This window comes from Lissotriton vulgaris, chromosome 3_2 (genome assembly GCF_964263255.1).
Source record: "Lissotriton vulgaris chromosome 3_2, aLisVul1.2, whole genome shotgun sequence".
In the NCBI taxonomy this organism is placed as follows: Eukaryota; Metazoa; Chordata; class Amphibia; order Caudata; family Salamandridae; genus Lissotriton; species Lissotriton vulgaris.
Genome location: NC_141690.1, coordinates 108,025,210 through 108,045,767, shown reverse-complemented (window position 1 = coordinate 108,045,767; position 20,558 = coordinate 108,025,210). Strand labels below are relative to the sequence as shown.

Genomic DNA, 20,558 nt, shown 5'->3' with positions numbered 1-20,558 from the left:
GACTTTTATAAAATTCCCACAGAATTCCTAAATGCACAGAAAGAACTCATCCCACTACTCAAGAATTTAATGATAAACTGGCAAAACATCACACAACCAAAGCAGATATGTTGGATTTCTATTAAAACAAAGGAAAACCACCAGCACCAACCTATTTCCAACAATACCTTCCAAGAGTATGCTAACCCAACCTAGACATTCCTACAAACAACTATCAAAAAGTGAATGTATGGATCTTCTCAAAGAGAGTAGTCCATCCGGCTGCCCTTCTTACCCTTGTCCACTACAATTTTGCAAAGACATTCTTTTAACTACCTCTCCTGCCACAACAGTGAGAAAAATCAAGAATTCAGTTACTACAGGAATCTTTCAAGACTACTTAAAAAAGTCATATATACATCGATTGATAAAGAAAAGCAACATGACTCCAACAACTACAGACCAATTGCAAATAGACCTTTCCTGGGCAAACTGATAGACAGCTCAGCATTCACCCATATGTCACACCTAATTGAAGATAACTCCATACTTTCATACTTACAAACAGTATTTCATCCAGGAAGAGGCATGAAATCTACAATCATCGCCATCTGGGATGAACTTAAAACACAGTAGACCAGAATGGGACTGCTGCACTACTTTGCTTGGATCTCTCGGCTGCCTTCAATATAGTTCACCATGACACTCTAATCCAAAGAGACTATGAGTTGATCATAGAGGGGACTGACCTCGACTGGATCATATCCTACCTTCAAAACAGAACAAATATCATCCACACACACCTTTCTCATCCAAACTATACTTCACAAAAGTAGAGGTCCCTCAAGGTTGTATCCTCTCATCCATGCTTTTCAGCATCTACATGAAGTCATTATCTGCAATTAGCAATGAATTAACCTCAGATGCTATAGCTATGCAGATGAACCACAAATACTTCTTAAACTAGAAAGCACCAAAGACTTTAGAAACTCAAAAATCTTCAGTTGCCTCATAGCCATTAGTCAGTGGATGGCATGAAGCCATCTCAGATTGAATGCTTCCAAAACTCAAATACTCACAAGTGGTGATTAGAAAAAATATGACTCACTATGTGCCCGGCCTGACAATCTGGGACCACCTCCTAAAGTATCTAAGGAAGGAAGAAACCTTTGCCTCCAAATTACCAATGAATGCCTAGGTGGACAAATTAACAAGATGAAGCTTCATTACTATGAAAACTCTGTGTGGCCTCTCCCCCCACCAAGGATTTCCACACAAGGTCCAGGCTACTATCTCTCTTGTATTGTCTAAATTTGATTACTCCATTGAGCTCTACCATGGATCATCCTTATCAACTACAAAAACACTACAGTTAATTTAGAACTCAGCTGCCAGACTACTCCTACATGTAAAGCCACAAGCTCATATTTTCCCTGGATCGAGGGCCCTTCATTTGCTACCGGTTGCCTGAAGGTCAAACTTCAAGCTGTTTTTTGCCACTCACAAAGCAATCCATGGAACATGACCACTTTTTATCAGGAATAAAATCACCAAATAAATACATCCAAGGAACCTCCGCTCCAGATTGGTAGCTTTCTTCAAAACCTCAGCTTATTAAAAAAAACATGGGTGGTAGGTACATCTTTCTCTGTTCAAGCAGCCAAATTAAGGAATTCATTACCCCCACACGGATAACGATTTAATCCTCAGACGACTACTCAAGTGTTGCCTCTTTCTTACATAGCCACCATACTCAGTCAAAAATATACAACATATGACTGTGTATGCAAACATTTAGAATTTTATTATATGTAGGTATTTAGATATACGTATTTCTTTGTACAATTATATATACTACCTATGGTTTAAAAAATATATATATATGCAATGAAAAAAACAAAGGTTACAGGGACGTTATAGGTAGGACATGAAAGAGAGAAACTTTAGATATTCACTGAAAAAATAAAGGTTACAGGGACATCACAGTTAGGATCAGGTTTAACTTGTGCAAAACAAGTGAAATTCAGCCTTATGCAGTCAGGCACACACCCACTGCATCATCCAAACAGGCACTCATACACCCACTGATTCACCAAATACCTTGGTATTTATAATTAACAATCATAGCATTTTTTTAAAACACTCACAGTCCCCGTATGATGCCCTAAGTGATTTGAAGTAATCAGTGATGTCACTGACAATGTCATGAGTGATGTAAAATGTGAGGTCATAAGCAGTAGATTGGGGGGGGCGTGAGTTATAGTAAGCTCACTAATTATAACGGCTGAATTTTACTGGTTTTGTATGAGCGAAACCTGAGCCTAGCTGTAACGTCCCTGTAACTTTTTTTAAATTCCATTTCCTAACTATAACTTTCTTGTAACCTTTGTTTTTTTAGTGAATTTCGAATGTTTTTTAAATGCTCATTTCTGTCTATTATGTCCCTGTAACCTTTGCTTTTTTCCGTGAATTACTATAGATTTGTATGTCGTAGTCGCGTTTGCAGTGGTGGAGGGAAGTAAGCTCTATATAAATACAATTCCATATTATATTAAGAAAAGCTGCATATATTTGTACACAACTATACAAATGGCAACACATTTGACATGTGACAACTTCAAAGAAGGAACATGACATTTTATGTGTTTCTCTTACATTGATGAAAATATGTTCAATCTTTTATCCTATTTACCATGTGAGCTACAATTGCTAAAATTAAGACACATGCAACCGTTTTTTAAAAGCAATGGTTTGTTAGCACAGTTTATTGGCACACTCATTGGCAAAGCATACACAAAATACAACTGTAGTGTAAAGCATCGACTCACTGCATGTTTAGGTATTGTGCTGAAATTGTTCATATGAAATAAAAAAAGATCTCTTATAAAGTTTCACATAAATACACACGTTTTCCTCCTCCACCCTCCACCCCCCCACTGGCAAAACCAGTTTATCCTTTTTAGAGGTTCATCAACGTATTGTAAGTTACCTCAAAAAAGAAAGCCACAACAAAACTGACTGAAATAGAGAAAAACACTAACAAATTAAATTTTTTGAATTTGCCCACAAAATTGATAGTTTACATGGCTTTAAAACTCCAAGGTCAATGGTGATTTTTCAAAGCATGGCGGAATCGCGGTGGTATTTTCCCAAAACTGATAGTTTTATATAAAAAAATCAGTCATACTGACAAAAAAGGATTTCTTTTTAAGTGTTGCTGTTTGTGTTTCTTACAAAATGGCGCAGGAACTTGCATGCTCATCAATTTCTGTCACCTTTGGCCAACGTCATAAGGTAAAATCGTATTAGAGGATAGCAAAGATGACAGTGATCATAGAAGTAAATCAAATTACGCATAAAATAGGTTAGATGAGCATATTTGCAACCAACCTGCAGTGCTTCTCGGAATGCACAAAATATCCTACAAGGTTGAAAAGTCACTTATATGCAGTCCATTGATAATCACTGAGAACCCAAGCATTTGGGAGTCTTGCGACATGGCGTGAACCTGATGGAGAAAAACAGGGTTAAACCATTCTACATTATCTGCGAGCAATGAACTCTGTCCTATCCATCCAGCCCATGCATGGACTCTCAATTAAGAAGCAGCAGCAATTCAGAACAATTTATCTGTGGAATGTTTTCTTTTAATTACAGAAAGCTTTCAGCCAATGTTTGTACCCACTAGGGGCTCATAGCTTTGGATTTTATCTACTGTGAAACTTGAGGTGTTGGATTTTCTGATTTGGTCTCCTGGCCAGGAGGAGGTTTGCTGGTCCATGGGCTGCTAACGCCCAGAGCAGGTGAACTATGGAAGTCTTCCTCGTCATCCAGGCCATTTGCTGCATCATACTGTGTGTTCTCAAGTCTGGTGATGAGCCTTTCGTCTTCATCCCCAAATTCGCCACCCATCAGCGTTGGCTCTCCTACCACCATGACGTCCTGTGAAGAACACGACAATTAGTAAATGGAAACTAATCTAAATGGAAATCATTTACAGTCATTGGTTAACGTGAAAGAGTACCAAAGCTTCATCCTTGTGGACATGACTCTCTTATAGGTCAGCAGGAAGTAAAATGTAGGGATGGGGGTAATGCCTCCACTAAGGCAAAATGAGATCAACGTTTAAGGCAGACTGACTGCACTACTTGACAAGCCCTAGGCCTTTCAAAGCTGAATAGCTAGACACTATTTGTTGTTAAATAGAACAAGGTTCTACTAACAAAACCTCACTGCAGGTGCAATGGAAAAGAAGGTGATACCCACTGCACTTATCCCATCTCTATAAGCAAGGGACATGATAACCTAGGCGCCTACTCCTGATTTCTCTGCATTCTTTGATGCTACCTCTAAAACAGGGATATCCAGGAGGGCCGGATCCATGCCACAATTCTAGTATGAACCTGGCACCCCTGAGTATGAAATCCCACAGGGCTCATTCCTGACCTCCGCTCTCTTTAACACCATCAGTGCGGCAGCAATTCCCCCTCTGTGCTACTTCTGATTTATTCCCATTGTTCATGACGAGCTCAGCTCGTCATGAGCAGACGACCAGTGTACTGCATGACGAGCATCGAAGGGGTTAACTTATATCTAGATCTGCTGTCTAAGTCGATTGATTCCTCGGGTGCACAGGTAGTGTCATACGCTTATGACACCCAGCACTAATTGTCTTTTCAGGAGCATAATGACTTTGCCCTTAATACTTTTAAACAGTTCCTGCAGGAAATTGCAGGGTGGATGAATGCTAACTTTTTAAAATTAAATTCTGAAAAAAGTTAAACGTTTTTCTTAGATCGAAGTGTACACCTGCTTTAAAGCAAGTGGAGGAACATAATCCTTCCCCGACCTCTACTGCTAGAAACGTCGGAATAATATTCGATACAAATCTGCAATTTTCATTACAAATTCAAAGCTCAAATCTCTGAAGAAAAGGCTACCTTTGGTTCTGGAGAACACTGCTTGTTCACACTGTGGTAATGTCTCGACTGCATTATGCGAACAGTACCTACATGGGTCTTCCTGCTTTCCTAATCCAAAGACTCCAGATTGTACAAAATGCTGTGGCAAGATTGATTCTAAGTATTCCTTATCGGCAATTAATCTTGCCTCATTTGAGACACTTGTATTGGCTGTCAATAGCCAACCGTAACAAGTTTAAAGCACTCACATTTTCTTTTAGAGCATTATCAGGACATGGACCACCTATTTAGGAAAACACTCCAGCCTTATTAATAATTTAGGGGCATATTACCAAGCAATAGCGATAATTATCGCTATTGCTTGGTTAGAGACAAACATTTACCGCTGAGCTGCGGCGATTTTTACCGCAAATAAACCTTGGTGTTACCAAGGTTTATCGCAAATGCGATAAAAATCGCCGCAATGCATGAATATCGCTGAAAAGTCAGCGATATTCATGCATTACCGAGCTAATTCTCTTAGCCATGTTATCCACCTCCCATTGGATAACATGGCTAAGAACTGCTCAGGGCAGGTGTTAGCTTTTGGAGATATTCGCGCTTAGCGCGAATATCTCCAAAAGTTGGTAATAGGAGATAGCGATGTTAGCGACTGTTTTCAGTCTCTAACATCTTGGCACGCCCACTTTGCATATCATTAGTGATAAATATCACTGACATGCAAAGTGGGGCCCAAGATGGTCGCTATCTCCTACTAGCTGTCGCTAACTGGTGTTAGCGACAGCTACGTAATAGGGAGATAATTTTATCTCCGCTTTCTTGGCTTTTAAAGCCAAAAAAGCGGAGATAAACCCCCTTGATAATATGCCCCTTAGATCTCTAGATCAAAGAACCTTAGACTTCTGCAGGTTCCAAAAATGTTCGAGTCTAAAAAAAAGGGCATATATTTCGCATTTTTGACAGTAAAAGTTTGGAATTCGTTGCCCACCATCCTTCGTATGGCTCCCTATGAGCCCATTTTCAAAAATAGGTTAAAACTTTCCTCTTTGACGAGGCCTAGATCATCTCGTCCTTTGAAGAGCAGTTTAGTTTCTCTAGCTATTAGCGCCGGGACGCTTCTTTGGAAGCAGCCGTGTGCTGTACAAGTGCAATTTGAAGGACAGATTGACCCCTGACCCTGCGTAGGACACTATTGCTCTAAGGGTATACAACTGTGGCTGTAGATAAGTACTGGAAACATGTAGCATAGGTAACCATGCGAAGAATGAATAGTTAGGATGGAGTAGTCACCCACACGCTGCATATTACTCAGTAGATGCATATTTAGAATTGCTATGATTTTATTTCTTTATTAAACTGACTGATACAAGTGAGACAACGCACTCTTTTTTATAAATGCTCCCATTTTTGTACTGATCCTACAAGGTAGAATTGACTAGAATCTACTTAGCTGCTTTCAGAAAACAACTCATTTCCCCAAGAGGGCTGAAGTCTTTATTCACCACCTGTATGTCTGACACTCATCTACTTAAATGCAGTAATTAAATTAGGTAAAGATTTCAATGAAAACAATGTTCACGCTGATTAGGCAATTTGCATAGCTAATTAAATCATTAGAAAACAGTGCTGATTGACAATAAGCACGAGATCTGCCATCTGTTATCTCTTGGTGCTTGTAGCTGTCCAGAGTATGCAATTCTGCACCAATCGGAGCAGCAAAAGAAACGCTGTGAATACATGAAGTACCAATTATAATCGCAGTAACCAAACGAAAAGGAAAATAAACTGAAACTGATACATGTAGGAGGTAAGTAATCTTTACTAAAGACAGTTTTAAATCCACTTTCTACATTTGTGGAAAGAAAAAGAACAGCCCCAATCTACTCATGGGCTGCACCAGTTTGAGGTTGTAAAAACTATGGCCCTCATTTACAATATTTTGGTGTTGGGCAGTGCTGCAAGCCTTCTTGCTGAGCTGCCCTATGTCAAAAAGAAAATGGCTGCCATGCGCCAATGCAGGTACCCTTTCAGTGGAGTGGTGTGGCTCACTGGTTAGAGGCGGCAGACCCGGAAGCAGGAGTCGGCCAGGGACCAGGGTTCAATTCCCCATGCGGCGGGGTCGTGGACCAGGGTCAGTGGACTCGATAATTCTCGCCTCGGTGCCTACTCTAACCAGGGGTCCCACTCGGCAACTCTGGGCAATAGCTTGCCTAATCTCCACAACGGCCCCATCAACGCCGGGGATGCCAGGCTCCACCTTGGGGACTCCCATTAGGGACCATCCCACAGGGAAAGCCAGGACGGGTTCCCCAGCTGTATACCGCGCCAGGATACTCCGGTAGTAATTGTGTGCGTTACAAAACAGCTTATAACATAACCATGGTGCAAGGGTGTCTTCATTGAAATCAGGTTGTTTTTGTGTGGCAAAGGACACTTTCCTTCACAATAACCCTTACACCACCCCTGGGGAGGTGTAGGCTTTTGACTCATTCCTAGGTTTACAGCATGTTGTAAATCTGGGAATGTTACAAATGCCATGGGTGTTACATGGGAACACCCACCGTAACGCCCATGGCATGCCTCCCCCTTGCAGTGTGCGGCAAATCAGCGACTTGCACTGCTTTGCCTCACACCATATACAAGAGGCCATGAAAAGCCATGCAGGGTGGCTTTACAGGGCGTTTTAGATATGGTTAAACCCAGTCAGCTGCTGGAATGTTAAGAAAAGTGATGTTCTGGTGGCGCACTGGGCTTGTAAATAGGTCCTAAGGTTGCAGTATTACTACTCGGGACAAGGCACTACTTTGGTGTTAGCTGTGAAGTGTGAAGTGTGCAACACAACTACTCACCAGAAACATTTATTACCACTTCCATACTGTAGAATGCAATTCACAAACCTAGCATCAGAGACCTCCACCTCTCCTATCTTTTCTGTCTAGAGATCTCCTTTTTTGTGGTACAGATCTCCACACATATAGGTATATAGTTTAGTTGTAAATGTGAGAGGGAGCGGGGGAGTGGTGGCAAAATGGGAGAAAATAACAACTAAATGGAAATGGCATAGGGAAATTTAAGGAGGGGTTTGGGAGGGACATGCTAATACAAGTCATTCACTCACAAACGAGTAAGACCATTGGAATTCACAAAGGTGCCAAAACAGACTCAAATGTACTCCAGTTCAGCCTTGAGTAAGTTAAGCACCACACATGGCCAACCTCTGGCAATGCAGCACACTCCCATAGAAAACAAAGGAGGCAGGAAATTAAGATAACAGGAACTAATGAATATTTAAGTTACTTCAACTATATATATTAGCTCAGCAAGCCAGTAAAACCAGGTTCTTAGCTAGAGGCTATAAGGAGAAAGACATCAGTAATGCCATTAACAAAGCAAATGCATTCCCTAGACAGGAGGTTCTAACATAAAAAAGGCAGTAAAAAGGTCGAAAGTGATTCCAAACAGCCTACCATGCTAATTTGGACATTTAACAAACAACATGGAGCTCTCAGGAGAATTGTCAACAGACATTGGAGTCTCATTCGCAATGATCCAGTAATCGGAGAGCACATGTCACCTAGACCTTTAATTACCTTCAGGAAAGCACGCTCAATGAGTGATGCTCTGGTGAAATCCAGCCCGGAAGTCATCACCCCTGTCATCTGGCTGCATACCAGCAGAGGCTTTCGCAAGTGTGCAAGCTGTAAAGCGTGCAAGCATGTGGTCAACAAGACCGAAGTCGCTACTCCCTTTTCTGAGACCCCTCTAAAAATAACCAAACAGCTCACATGCAAGACCAAGTTTGCAATATATGTGCTGGAGTGTCCATGTGGCCTGCGCTACGTTGGTAGCACTAAGCTGCAGGTCCACAAACGGATACTCCAGCACATAAGAGCCATCAACACCAGCAACGCTGCATATCCGGTCGCGCGTCATTTTAAAGAGCATCACGATAATAGAAGCGATTTATTGCAATATTACGTGATTGATGCTATTGGTCCACTTAGAAGAGGGGGCAGCAGAGAGGCTATCTTGCGAGCGACAGAAACTAGATACATCCTTGAACTGGATAGCAAGACTCCAACTGGGCTCAATGCTTCAGAGGATTTTTACACATGTTTGGAAGCTGTTAAAAATATCTTTTGCCTTTAGCTTGACTTGACTATATGTAAGTAACACGTCTAAGCCTTTTTAAAAGGCTGTCAAGTCAGGTGATACTAATTTGTACATCTAAGGCTGCTTTCTGCCTAATCATGCAAGGTGCTAACAACTGCTTCTTACTTGACCGCAGTCACTGGTTTAATATCACATAAAAAGAGAGAAAAAAATGGTTTTATTTTCACAGTCACATAATTCACTTGCTGCACCAACATGGTTCACATAGATTTCTAACAGCTGATATATCCACTTGAACAAAACGCCCACTGGGACAGTATTGGGCTAACTTCAGTTTAGCCAGTACAGGCTGATTACACAGAATAGTAGATCGCAAGGATTTATGACAGGGGTCAGTGGCTGAAAACGTAATCTATGCTGATGATATTTGATTAAGTAATTCTGCTAATTATACCCGTCATATACATGATTGAAGGTTGTAACATATCATGATACGTATTTGTACATTTGCACATGACCTGAGTCACTTATATTTATGATATTTCATGCTTTTATTATAGTTTTTAGGAGCGTTTTTGTATCAACAATAATTAAATGATTTTATCATTGGTCATCACATATTGTGAAATGAACTTTACGCAAAAACCGTCTCAATCCCAAATTGCGATCTTTTTATGTGTACATAGTCTGTTGTCAGTGGTATTTGACAACAAACAGCAGGTTTCCCTTTTCCTCAATTTATCAAGGATAATCCTCATGGTTCACTAGATCTTAGTGCGCCCTTCCCACCCAACATGAGTATGGTCAATGCGAGAGTTACCAAATGTACAAAACTATTTTGGGACAATTCTTCAACAAGAGCACATTCTCACACATGAGTTTAAAATTTCAATGATTTATTGAAAAAATCGTTAAAATATCAGTATTCTATTTGGGTCATGGTGTACATTATTTCCAAATCAGTAATCACAATTAAAAAAAACATTTCTATTAAAATCATAAACAAACACAATTTATTGCAAACAATTCTTTTGGTCACTTTATAGTTAAAAATAAAACAAACAAATTGTCGACGCGGTGTTTTGGTGACATACACAATCTTGCACCTTCTTCAGGACTTTGTTCATTACACGTACATGTAGAAAATATATAATGACACTCCATTAGGCCCTGCTCATGGTGGTACTCATTACTTTGCTGTCTTTAAATGTATACATTCTTATTCATCACCCTGGTATTTGGTAACCCCACATGACCACTATTACAATGCTCCTTATGGGTTTTTTCTAATACTGTGGCGCACCCCCTCCCACAGAGATTTCATTGTGCGCATACCTATTGGCTCCAGATGGAACCTGCAAAGTTCTGTATGGTTAAAAACTCTTCAGGTCCCAAATTTGACAAGCTGAAATCCAGGAAAGAGAGAAAATAATTACTCTGTCCTTTTTTCCCTTTATCCGGTATATCAGCCCCAGCTTTTATTGTGCTGGGTCTTACCTAGGGGTTATCTCCTTTCCTGGCCAGAAATTTGGTGATCAGAGTGTCTATTTTTCTTGTCTTTCAAAAGCTCTAGGGACAAATATCAAAACACAGGGTCTTTATCTTATCCCAATTGGCAAGGGTGGGTGTTACTTATCTTGCCTCCCCCACTTAATCAGGGTCAAACACTCTAGGGACAAGTCTTAAAGCACAGAGTCTTTATCTTATCTCAATGGGCAAGGGTAGGTGTTACTTATCTTACCTCCCCCATTGAATCAAGGTCAACCTTCCTTGTGGCATTCGCCAATATTTACCTTACAAGAGGGGCTTGCTTACTTCTTCTCTGTAAGGTATATGTAAGTGGTGTTGTTTTCTATTAGAAAGAGAGGGTAACTTAGTTTTTAAGTTGGGTTTATTAGTTATCTCCTACCCACCTCCTTGCATTATGTTCTTACCACTTAAAGTTCTTTTCTCCTCTTTGGGGTAAGGGGGACGTCTTTTAGTTAAAAAGGTCCAAGCTTCCTGGATATGGATCTGTAATATAGTCAGGGTATTCCATATCACTATTTATTCTATTCATTTCCTGAATATTGATGCTAAGTCAGGGGAGTTCTTACCTTAGTTATATATATTTATTAATTAATTGGTGAGGTTTTCTTTGTCTTCCTCTGTAAGTTTTTCTTGATCTTGTACAATTCAATCAAGGCCCACTGTATTGGAAATTTTAACAAATTGTTCAAAACTGTGGAGGAGTTAAAGAGTAATTTTAGTCTTTAATATTTTAACAGGATGTTCTATCAAGTATCTCTGTCCTGTCCTTCCTCTATCCCTAGGGTACTTACTAGTGAATAGGTGGATCTGGCACGACGTCCTCCCTTGTCAGCTTCCTTTCTGCATATGTGTCTTGGGAGAGTTTGGTCCTTATATATGGAGCTTAATTGGTAACTCGGCTCACCTGATTATTGTTGGATTCAATTACCAGGGGGATTCGAGTTTGTAAGGTGAATGTGGCCGCCATCTTGTAATGGGTGCCTATTGTTGTTATTTAAGATATTCCCTTCATTATTAATTTCAACCTTCGTGATTTGCATCTATTGGGATCATATTTCCACATTTATTAATATTTGGGAAAGCAGCTGCATTGTTTTACCGTCCGTCGCAGCGCTTCTCAGGGCGTGGTTTCGATGCCGATTTTTTATAATTATTAAACCTTCTTTTCTCAGGGTGCTGTGTGAACTATTATTTGGGGCATTGGACAATTTCTATGAGTCCTTAGCTGATTTTTAAATCATTATTAGGACTCTAATTTCGCCGCAACATGCATGATTTACATGCTGTGATCTTCGTCTCCACGGCGGCGGCCATTTTGTAATGGGTTCCCGTTTCTGTCCATCTCCCCTAATATGAGGTTTTTACCAGCTTGTGAACTATGTAAGGCTATCTTCTGGTCTTAAAACAGTCGGTAGCCCTATTTTTTTGGGGCTTGTGGTCTAAATCGGCTCCTTCGAACCATTATTTTGTATCTATTTTATTTAAAAACTATGGTCGCCATCTTGTAGTGGTTTCTGGCCATGTTAGATCACGATCATACTGTTGTGTTCAACAAAATGATCAGACCGTCGTGAGCGATAATATTCCACTGTCGCGAGACCGTCAGTATGCACAATACTGGTGTAAAGTGCGGTGACGTCGAGTACCATCATCCAATCTCCTTCTGCCCACTCTATTTGCTGTATTTTGAGCAGAAAGTCCCCTGTATCTTGTATAAAAGAATTTAAAGAACGTACAAAGCCCTGAAGAAAATAATCAATGTAAATAGATGTGCGTTCCAAAAGTCCTCCCCTGGCTGAGATAATTTTCCTGCCAGGGGGATTTTATATGTCTTTATGAGCCCGATGTAGGTGGGCCAATACCGATCGGTAACGGCCGAAAATACCGATTTTCGGCCCTTACCGATCGGTATCCAGCCATCGAGATGTAGGACGCAGAAAACCGTCCGAATCGGTATTTATACCGAATCGGTATAGTTACCGAATCGGAAATAATCTGAATCGGAAATACACCGAATCGGACCATGTACCGAATCGGTAAATATACCGAATCGGACCATGTACCGAATCGGTAACATACCGAATCTGTAAATATAACGAATTGGACCATGTACCGAATCGGTAGAGATACCGAATCTGTAAATATTACGAATCGGACTATCTACCGATTCGGTAGAGTTACCGAATCGGTAAATTACCGATTCGGACAGGCCAAAACTCTGATTGAGATGTAGGGAAGCACAGAAATACCGATTTTGCCTCAAAATCGGTATTTCTAATTCGGAATTTACCATGGATTCCAATCAGGTGGTAACCAACTGCAACCTATAAAAATAGACCCAAAATGCAATGCAACTTGCAGGATGGCGGCATTTTATGTCATTGCAAGGCGGCTACGGCTACAGCAGGAAGGAGAGAGGGAATGGCAAAGAGAGGAACAGGTCTACAGACAGAGGATCACCCTGTTCATGCTCACTGAGGCAGAGATCCAACAGAGGTACAGGCTGGACAGGCAGATACAGACGTGAGGAAATAACAGAAAACTATTTCTGAGTGAGTACAGATGCACAGACAGGTCAATGGATGTTGGAAAAATAAAATTTAATAATGTTGCCACAACGTTACTGCACTGATGTGCAACAAATGAAATAAGTAAACAATATGTGGGGAATGTAAATTGTCCGGGTTGCCTCACCCGCCCTGGCAGTCTTACTTCTTGCTGCGCTTAGCTGACCCACTTGGATGTGGCTCACCCCCTTCTGTGTGTCCGGCTGCCTCAGCGGAGCGCCTGGTGCTCCGGCGCGGCTCAGATACTGCGCTGGCCGGGCTGCTGCGGCTGCTGCTGTCCCCAGCCTCGCCCACGTCCAGGGCAGGATTCACCACCGTGTTAGATATCATTAGTGCCTCCATGGCAGTGGTGATGCGGGCCATGCCCCTGGTCACCTCTGCCGTGTTCTGGGTGAGGCAGTCCTCCATGTTAGCCCCACGGCGGCATAGCTGGGTTGTTGCTGCAGCAAGGCGGTTGACTGCCCGGTTCTGCACGCGGGCATCCCTGCGCCTACAGTGCTTGTGCTCCTCCATCTTATTGCACAGCTGGGTGATGGCAGTAGTCATTCACCCCAGACCAATTGCTATGTCCTTGTTGCTATCAAAAAAACTCTTGAGTCCCTGTGTCATCTCCCCCATCTGCAGGTTGTGCACCCGCAATTGGCGCTGGCAAGCCAGGATTGACTTTGCCTGCATCCTTTGGATCCTGACCATACTCCCCTCCAGCCCTTGGAATACGCTGCCCTCCCGTGCTGGAAGAGCACTGCTGGATGTGCGTGGCCTGCGCGGATTGCTGCTGCCCTGCTGTGTGGGCTGGTGTGCCACAGGTGTTGCAAGGTTGGTTGCTGGAGCCTGACCCGCTGCTGCCTCCATGATGTTTAATGGTGCAACGATGATCCTCCTGGCAGGAGATGTGGCAGGTGCTGGGTGGGTCTGTGGGGGTGAGTTCTCAGGGGAGAACTGCAATGGGGGCGTTAGTGACAGTAGGGGGGAGTGGGGAAATGAGAGGGTATGTCCAGTGTCATCCTCATTGCCCACGGCACTGCTGTTCTCCTCCTCCTCCTCCTGTGATGGTACACTGCTGCTTGGCCCTGCCACCGCACTGTCTGATGGTGCTGGAGCTGGAGCTTGTGTAGCTGCTGCTCCACCGCCTGATGGTGCCCCTAGGTATAAAGAAGCATTTGTGAACGGAGTGCTAATGTCTTACAGTCACTACAATAAAAGCATTGCACATCTCATTTTCAATACTCTGATTCAGTTTTTAAGTTCATTTCATTTTGATTGTGCACTGGCATTTTCACTACATTAGCTGACTACATTTACCATGATGCATTGCTCATGTCTGTTGCTAGCAGTACTGGGCTGGGGTTTGGCTGTGCATTGGGGCTAAAGGGGAGGTGTCTGGTAGGGTGTGTCATGCTGCGCATGTTTCTTACCTTTAGCTGTAGCTCTGGATGAGCTGTCCAGGTCCCCAACTCCCACCACACTCTCGCTCTCAATGGTCGTGGACACAAGTTCCTCAAGGTCAGTGAGGGGTGGCGCCGGGTTCCTGCCTCCACCTGTCAGTCCTGCCTGCTTGTGCAGCTCGGCCAGTTTCCTCTTGGTGAGGCTGCGAATGTCATAAAACCTCTTCTTGAGGTCGTCCAGGCTCCTGGGGGTGACACCAACTGCGTTCACCCTCTCCCCGATTGCACTCCACAGCTTCCTCTTGGTGCTCTCTGGGACAGTGAGGGACAGCCTCCCAAACAGCTGCCTGTGGACCCTCACCACCTCCTCCACCAACACTTGCAGCTCCATGCTGCTGAACTTGGCCTTCCTCTTGCGCTCAGCCTTCTGGCTCTCAGAGCTGCTTGCCATTTCCACACAGATCTGGATAGTGCTACCACTGCTGCTCACTCTGAATGCTCAGCTCAGGCTGCCTCTCCAGAAAGTTCTAATGAGTTGCACCTGCCTGGGTAGCCACTCCCTGCTAGGGTGGGGGAGGGTGGTTCCACCTCATTGGCTGTTGGCATTAGTTTCACTTTTACTTGCTCCCCGATTCTGTAATTACCGATTCGGTAATTACCGATTCGGCTAATACCGATACGGTAAATACCGATTCGGTATTTACAATGCATTCCTATGGGCCTTGTGGTCCATGGGGGTGTATTGCAATTACCGAATCGGTATTTGCCAATTCGGTATTCCTCGATTCGGAAATTACCGATTCGGGACATAACGAATCGGTAAGTATCGAAACACGATACCGATTGCTACCGAATCGGTATTTTACCGATTTTTTTTATCTACATATCATTTTCCGATTTCAAAATACCGATTCGGTAAAAATCGGTATTTTAAAATCGGTAAATGGGTTTTACCTACATCGGGCCCTATGTACCTTGGGGATAAAGTATATCAAGGGAGTTACTGGATTTTCCACTTTGAGATACTTGAATTCTTCTTCAGAAATCATTTTTTTGGCTTTCCATTTTATTAGCTTATGATGGTACTCCGCTTTAATGGTTTTTAATATTGTTGTGTTAATTCTTTCATAGCAACATCGATCATTCAGTTGGAGGTATGCCTCCTTGTCATAATTATTTCTTGTCATTCGGACGATGTTGCCTCCTTTATCACTCCCACGAATGACAACATCCTTCTGTTTAGTCATGCGGGAGACTAATACTTCGTACTGTTGTGTTTGTTTATCATACTTTTTTCCTTTGTGTACATGTTTTTCTTTGGAGGTCTTTAAGTTGCTTTATAGTGTTCTCATGAAAAATGTCAATCGCATCGCGTGGCATAACAGGGTTAAACACTGATGGTGGTCTGAAAGGAGTTTTAGCAGAGGCCCGGTTTCCTAATATGTCCACTGTTCTTTCCTTATCAGATTGGACCTCATTGTGGTCATATCCTGTACCCTCAGTGTCCCATAACTCCACAATAGCTTCTGGAATAGGGGTTCCAGGAATTTCAGTGAGGCATGCTGTAGATGTTTGTTGGCCAATAGTATTTTTCTTAGGTCTTAAGGCATAATATTTGAGCAATTTTAATTTCCTGATTGCTTTGTAAAGATCACATCTAGTAGCAGCATAATTGAAATTGCATGATGGAGCACAGGATAAACCCAGTTTCAGGATATTTTCTTCATCTTCTGACAACTGTAAAGGGGTGAGATTGATTATAGTACGATTTGAGTCATTGTTTGCTGTTATTGTTTGGTTGCCCATTGCCCCTGCCTCTCTTTTGCAGTTGATAATTTTCCTCACCATGAACCTTTGTCGCTGCTTGTAGTTTGCCCGTTGTCTTTCTAATTTCTTTGAATTCGTGGCCTGAGTGCCTGCATCCTTTCCTGGCATGAAAAACTAATTTCTTGTCCAGGTGAAGGTTTGATCTGTGTACCCGATGTGGCATTGTTACGGCGCTCCGACTCAGATTCAGTGTCGATTTCAGAAGTGATCTCTGATACTGAGGAGTCTGTTTGATCTTTAGTCTTCCTGTTCAATTTGGGTTTGGAAGGATTCTTAGAGGCAGGTCCACGCAGAGCATCGTACTTTCGTGAAAATGTAAAGATTTGACCTATTTTGTAGTCATTATGGTCACGCTGAAACTTATAAGTTTTCCTCTCCATGATTTTCACCTCTTCTTTTTTAAGCAGCACATGTATTTCATTACTTAATTTGGTTTTCTCATCCTGCTCCCCCATTGACTCTAACTGCTCATAAAGTGCTGCTATTTTTGTAAGCAGTACTGCTCGATCGATATCTGCATATTTAATAAGAAAGAACACCAATCGACGTGAAGCTTCTAAATTATGTTCTGCCCACTCCCTTATTAAATCCGTATTGGGATTTTCATACGTAGGAGCAGTTAGAATACGTAGGCCCCGGGGGATACTATTGACATCAATATACCTTTGAAGGGACTTGGATTCCCACCATTTTGCCTGTTCACTTTTTATTTTTTTTCTCCAAGGATTAAAAAATATATTTTTTTTTTCACAACAAATTTTATTTGTAGGATCGGGCAAGTAATACGCGTGGCTCCCCACAATCAGGAGAACACCACCAAGCATTTTGGTACAGTTCCAGCATAGGACCAAGCGTCCAATCAAGGAATCAAGAGAAAGCATTTATAAGAGAACACAGCTATACCCTCCCCTACCCCTACCAGCCCCAACTACCCTACCCTCCCACACCCTCCCCTGTGCCCCACCCTAACCCCGTGCACGCGTGTACAATGAGCTTCGGTGTTTGATCGTGACATGATACTCGTGGTGTATTGCAAGGACTTGCATACATCAGGGGACTAAAGATCTTCCTCTAGTTCTGCCGGAGGGTCCAGCGTCAACCCCCTATAATCAGCCCACCTTTTCCACACCTTAAAGTGTTTGCGGGGGCACCCTCGTGCTTCGAAGATCGGTCGCTCTAGACCCATACAAAAGTCCATTCCGGCTCTCCATGCCGTCAGGGGGGGGACCTCAAACCTTCCAAGCCCGAGCCAAGTCCCTTTTGGCCACTACCAGCCCCAGGAGCAACAAATGACGTTTGTATATGTTTCCACCAACCCCCTCTAGGATGTGGAGTAGGCCCAGGTGATGAGTGCGAGGAAGAGTCCAACCCAGCACCTCAGACAGGCAGCCCCACACATCCCTCCAGAAGCCAACCAGCCTAGGGCACGACCATACCGTGTAGAGCAAAGTGCCCACCGCAGTACCACAGCGCAAACATTCCGGGGACCCAATCAAGCCTGCTCTCCACAGACGCTCACGGGTGTAGTAGGCTCTATGGAGAATTTTGAATTGGATTAGTCTAAACCGTATGGTGATGGCTGCCCCCCTAGGGGATTCTAGGGCTTCTCTCCAATCATCTTCATCTAGGGGGCCAACATCGGCTTCCCAAAACGTCTTTAATGGAAGAAGGGTGGAGGAACAATGAGTGACCATCGTCTGATATATACGAGAGACTTTCTTATCCCCCAGGTCACCCATAAAGACTTTCGCCTCAATTGGACTAAATTCAGGAAGCGAGTCAATGTTGGCAATACTGGGCATTAGTGCGTGTCTGAATTGTAAGTACCTAAAAAATTGGGACTGGGGCATATTAAATTCGGTGCTAAGCGCCTGAAAGGACTTGAGCGTTGTCCCGGACATCACATGTCCCTGCTGTGAGATCCCGATCGCGTCCCAGCTGTCGAATCCGGATAAGGCCGACAATTCGGGTAGCAGGCCGTTATGCCACAGCGGTTCATCACCACCCCCTTTTCTGAATCATTTTGTCCACCATAAGCGTGGAAGGGTATACTCAGATGTGAGTCCCTTGCTCATTGCACCATCAGGATTCAAGCAAGCCGGGCCGACGACGGCTGAAATGTCAGAAACCGGTCCCCGGTAGCTTGTTTCCTTCCCAGTATAAGAATTGGCTTGGTAGTTTGGTTTGCCCTGTTCCCATCATGCACTGGGACAGGAACAGACTAATTTGCATGTAGCCAGGTTCTGAGCTAGGATGGTGCAGTGAGCTAAAAAACGGTGATGGATCAAGCCCTGATCTTTGGACTGGGTAAGAGTGGTCTGCTTATTTCAGACACTCTGTTCATCACCACCCCCTTTTCTGAATCATTTTGTCCACCATAAGCGTGGAAGGGTATACTCAGATGTGAGTCCCTTGCTCATTGCACCATCAGGATTCAAGCAAGCCGGGCCGACGACGGCTGAAATGCCAGAAACCGGTCCCCGGTAGCTTGTTTCCTTCCCAGTATAAGAATTGGCTTGGTAGTTTGGTTTGCCCTGTTCCCATCATGCACTGGGACAGGAACAGACTAATTTGCATGTAGCCAGGTTCTGAGCTGGGATGGTGCAGTGAGCTAAAAAACAGTGATGGATCAAGCCCTGATCTTTGGACTGGGTAAGAGTGGTCTGCTTAATTCAGACACTCTGTTCATCACCACCCCCTTTTCTGAATCATTTTGTCCACCATAAGCGTGGAAGGGTATACTCAGATGTGAGTCCCTTGCTCATTGCACCATCAGGATTCAAGCAAGCCGGGCCGACGACGGCTGAAATGCCAGAAACCGGTCCCCGGTAGCTTGTTTCCTTCCCAGTATAAGAATTGGCTTGGTAGTTTGGTTTGCCCTGTTCCCATCATGCACTGGGACAGGAACAGACTAATTTGCATGTAGCCAGGTTCTGAGCTGGGATGGTGCAGTGAGCTAAAAAACGGTGATGGATCAAGCCCTGATCTTTGGACTGGGTAAGAGTGGTCTGCTTAATTCAGACACTCTGTTCATCACTACCCCCTTTTCTGAATCATTTTGTCCACCATAAGCGTGGAAGGGTATACTCAGATGTGAGTCCCTTGCTCATTGCACCATCAGGATTCAAGCAAGCCGGGCCGACGACGGCTGAAATGCCAGAAACCGGTCCCCGGTAGCTTGTTTCCGTCCCAGTATAAGAATTGGCTTGGTAGTTTGGTTTGCCCTGTTCCCATCATGCACTGGAACATGAACAGACTAATTTGCATGTAGCCAGGTTCTGAGCTGGGATGGTGCAGTGAGCTAAAAAACGGTGATGGATCAAGCCCTGATCTTTGGACTGGGTAAGAGTGGTCTGCTTAATTCAGACACTCTGTTCATCACCACCCCCTTTTCTGAATCATTTTGTCCACCATAAGCGTGGAAGGGTACACTCAGATGTGAGTCCCTTGCTCATTGCACCATCAGGATTCAAGCAAGCCGGGCCGACGACGGCTGAAATGCCAGAAACCGGTCCCCGCTAGCTTGTTTCCTTCCCAGTATAAGAATTGGCTTGGTAGTTTGGTTTGCCCTGTTCCCATCATGCACTGGGACAGGAACAGACTAATTTGCATGTAGCCAGGTTATGAGCTGGGATGGTGCAGCTAGCTAAAAAACGGTGATGGATCAAGCCCTGATCTTTGGACTGGGTAAGAGTGGTCTGCTTAATTCAGACACTCTGTTCATCACCACCCCCTTTTCTGAATCATTTTGTCCACCATAAGCGTGGAAGGGTATACTCAGATGTGAGTCCCTTGCTCATTGCACCATCAGGATTCAAGCAAGCCGGGTCGACGACGGCTGAAATGCCAGAAACCGGTCCCCGGTAGCTTGTTTCCTTCCCAGTATAAGAATTGGCTTGGTAGTTTGGTTTGCCCTGTTCCCATCATGCACTGGGACAGGAACAGACTAATTTGCATGTAGCCAGGTTCTGAGCTGGGATGGTGCAGTGAGCTAAAAAACGGTGATGGATCAAGCCCTGATCTTTGGACTGGGTAAGAGTGGTCTGCTTAATTCAGACACTCTGTTCATCACCACCCCCTTTTCTGAATCATTTTGTCCACCATAAGCGTGGAAGGGTATACTCAGATGTGAGTCCCTTGCTCATTGCACCATCAGGATTCAAGCAAGCCGGGTCGACGACGGCTGAAATGCCAGAAACCGGTCCCCGGTAGCTTGTTTCCTTCCCAGTATAAGA

At 43.5% G+C, this 20,558-nt stretch overlaps 1 protein-coding gene across 2 annotated transcripts in view; it reads right to left on the bottom strand.

The window, feature by feature from the left end:
* Nucleotides 1-2,721: 2,721 nt before the first annotated feature.
* LDB2 (LIM domain binding 2) overlaps nt 2,722-20,558 on the bottom strand; it is a 1,197,779-nt gene continuing 1,179,942 nt past the window's right edge. For both annotated transcript variants that reach the window (XM_086964513.1, XM_086964515.1), the window contains one exon: nt 2,722-3,921. In XM_086964513.1, the coding sequence (XP_086820639.1) occupies nt 3,691-3,921 (231 nt within the window). In that variant the 3' untranslated portion in view covers nt 2,722-3,690. The remainder of the gene's footprint in view (nt 3,922-20,558) is intronic.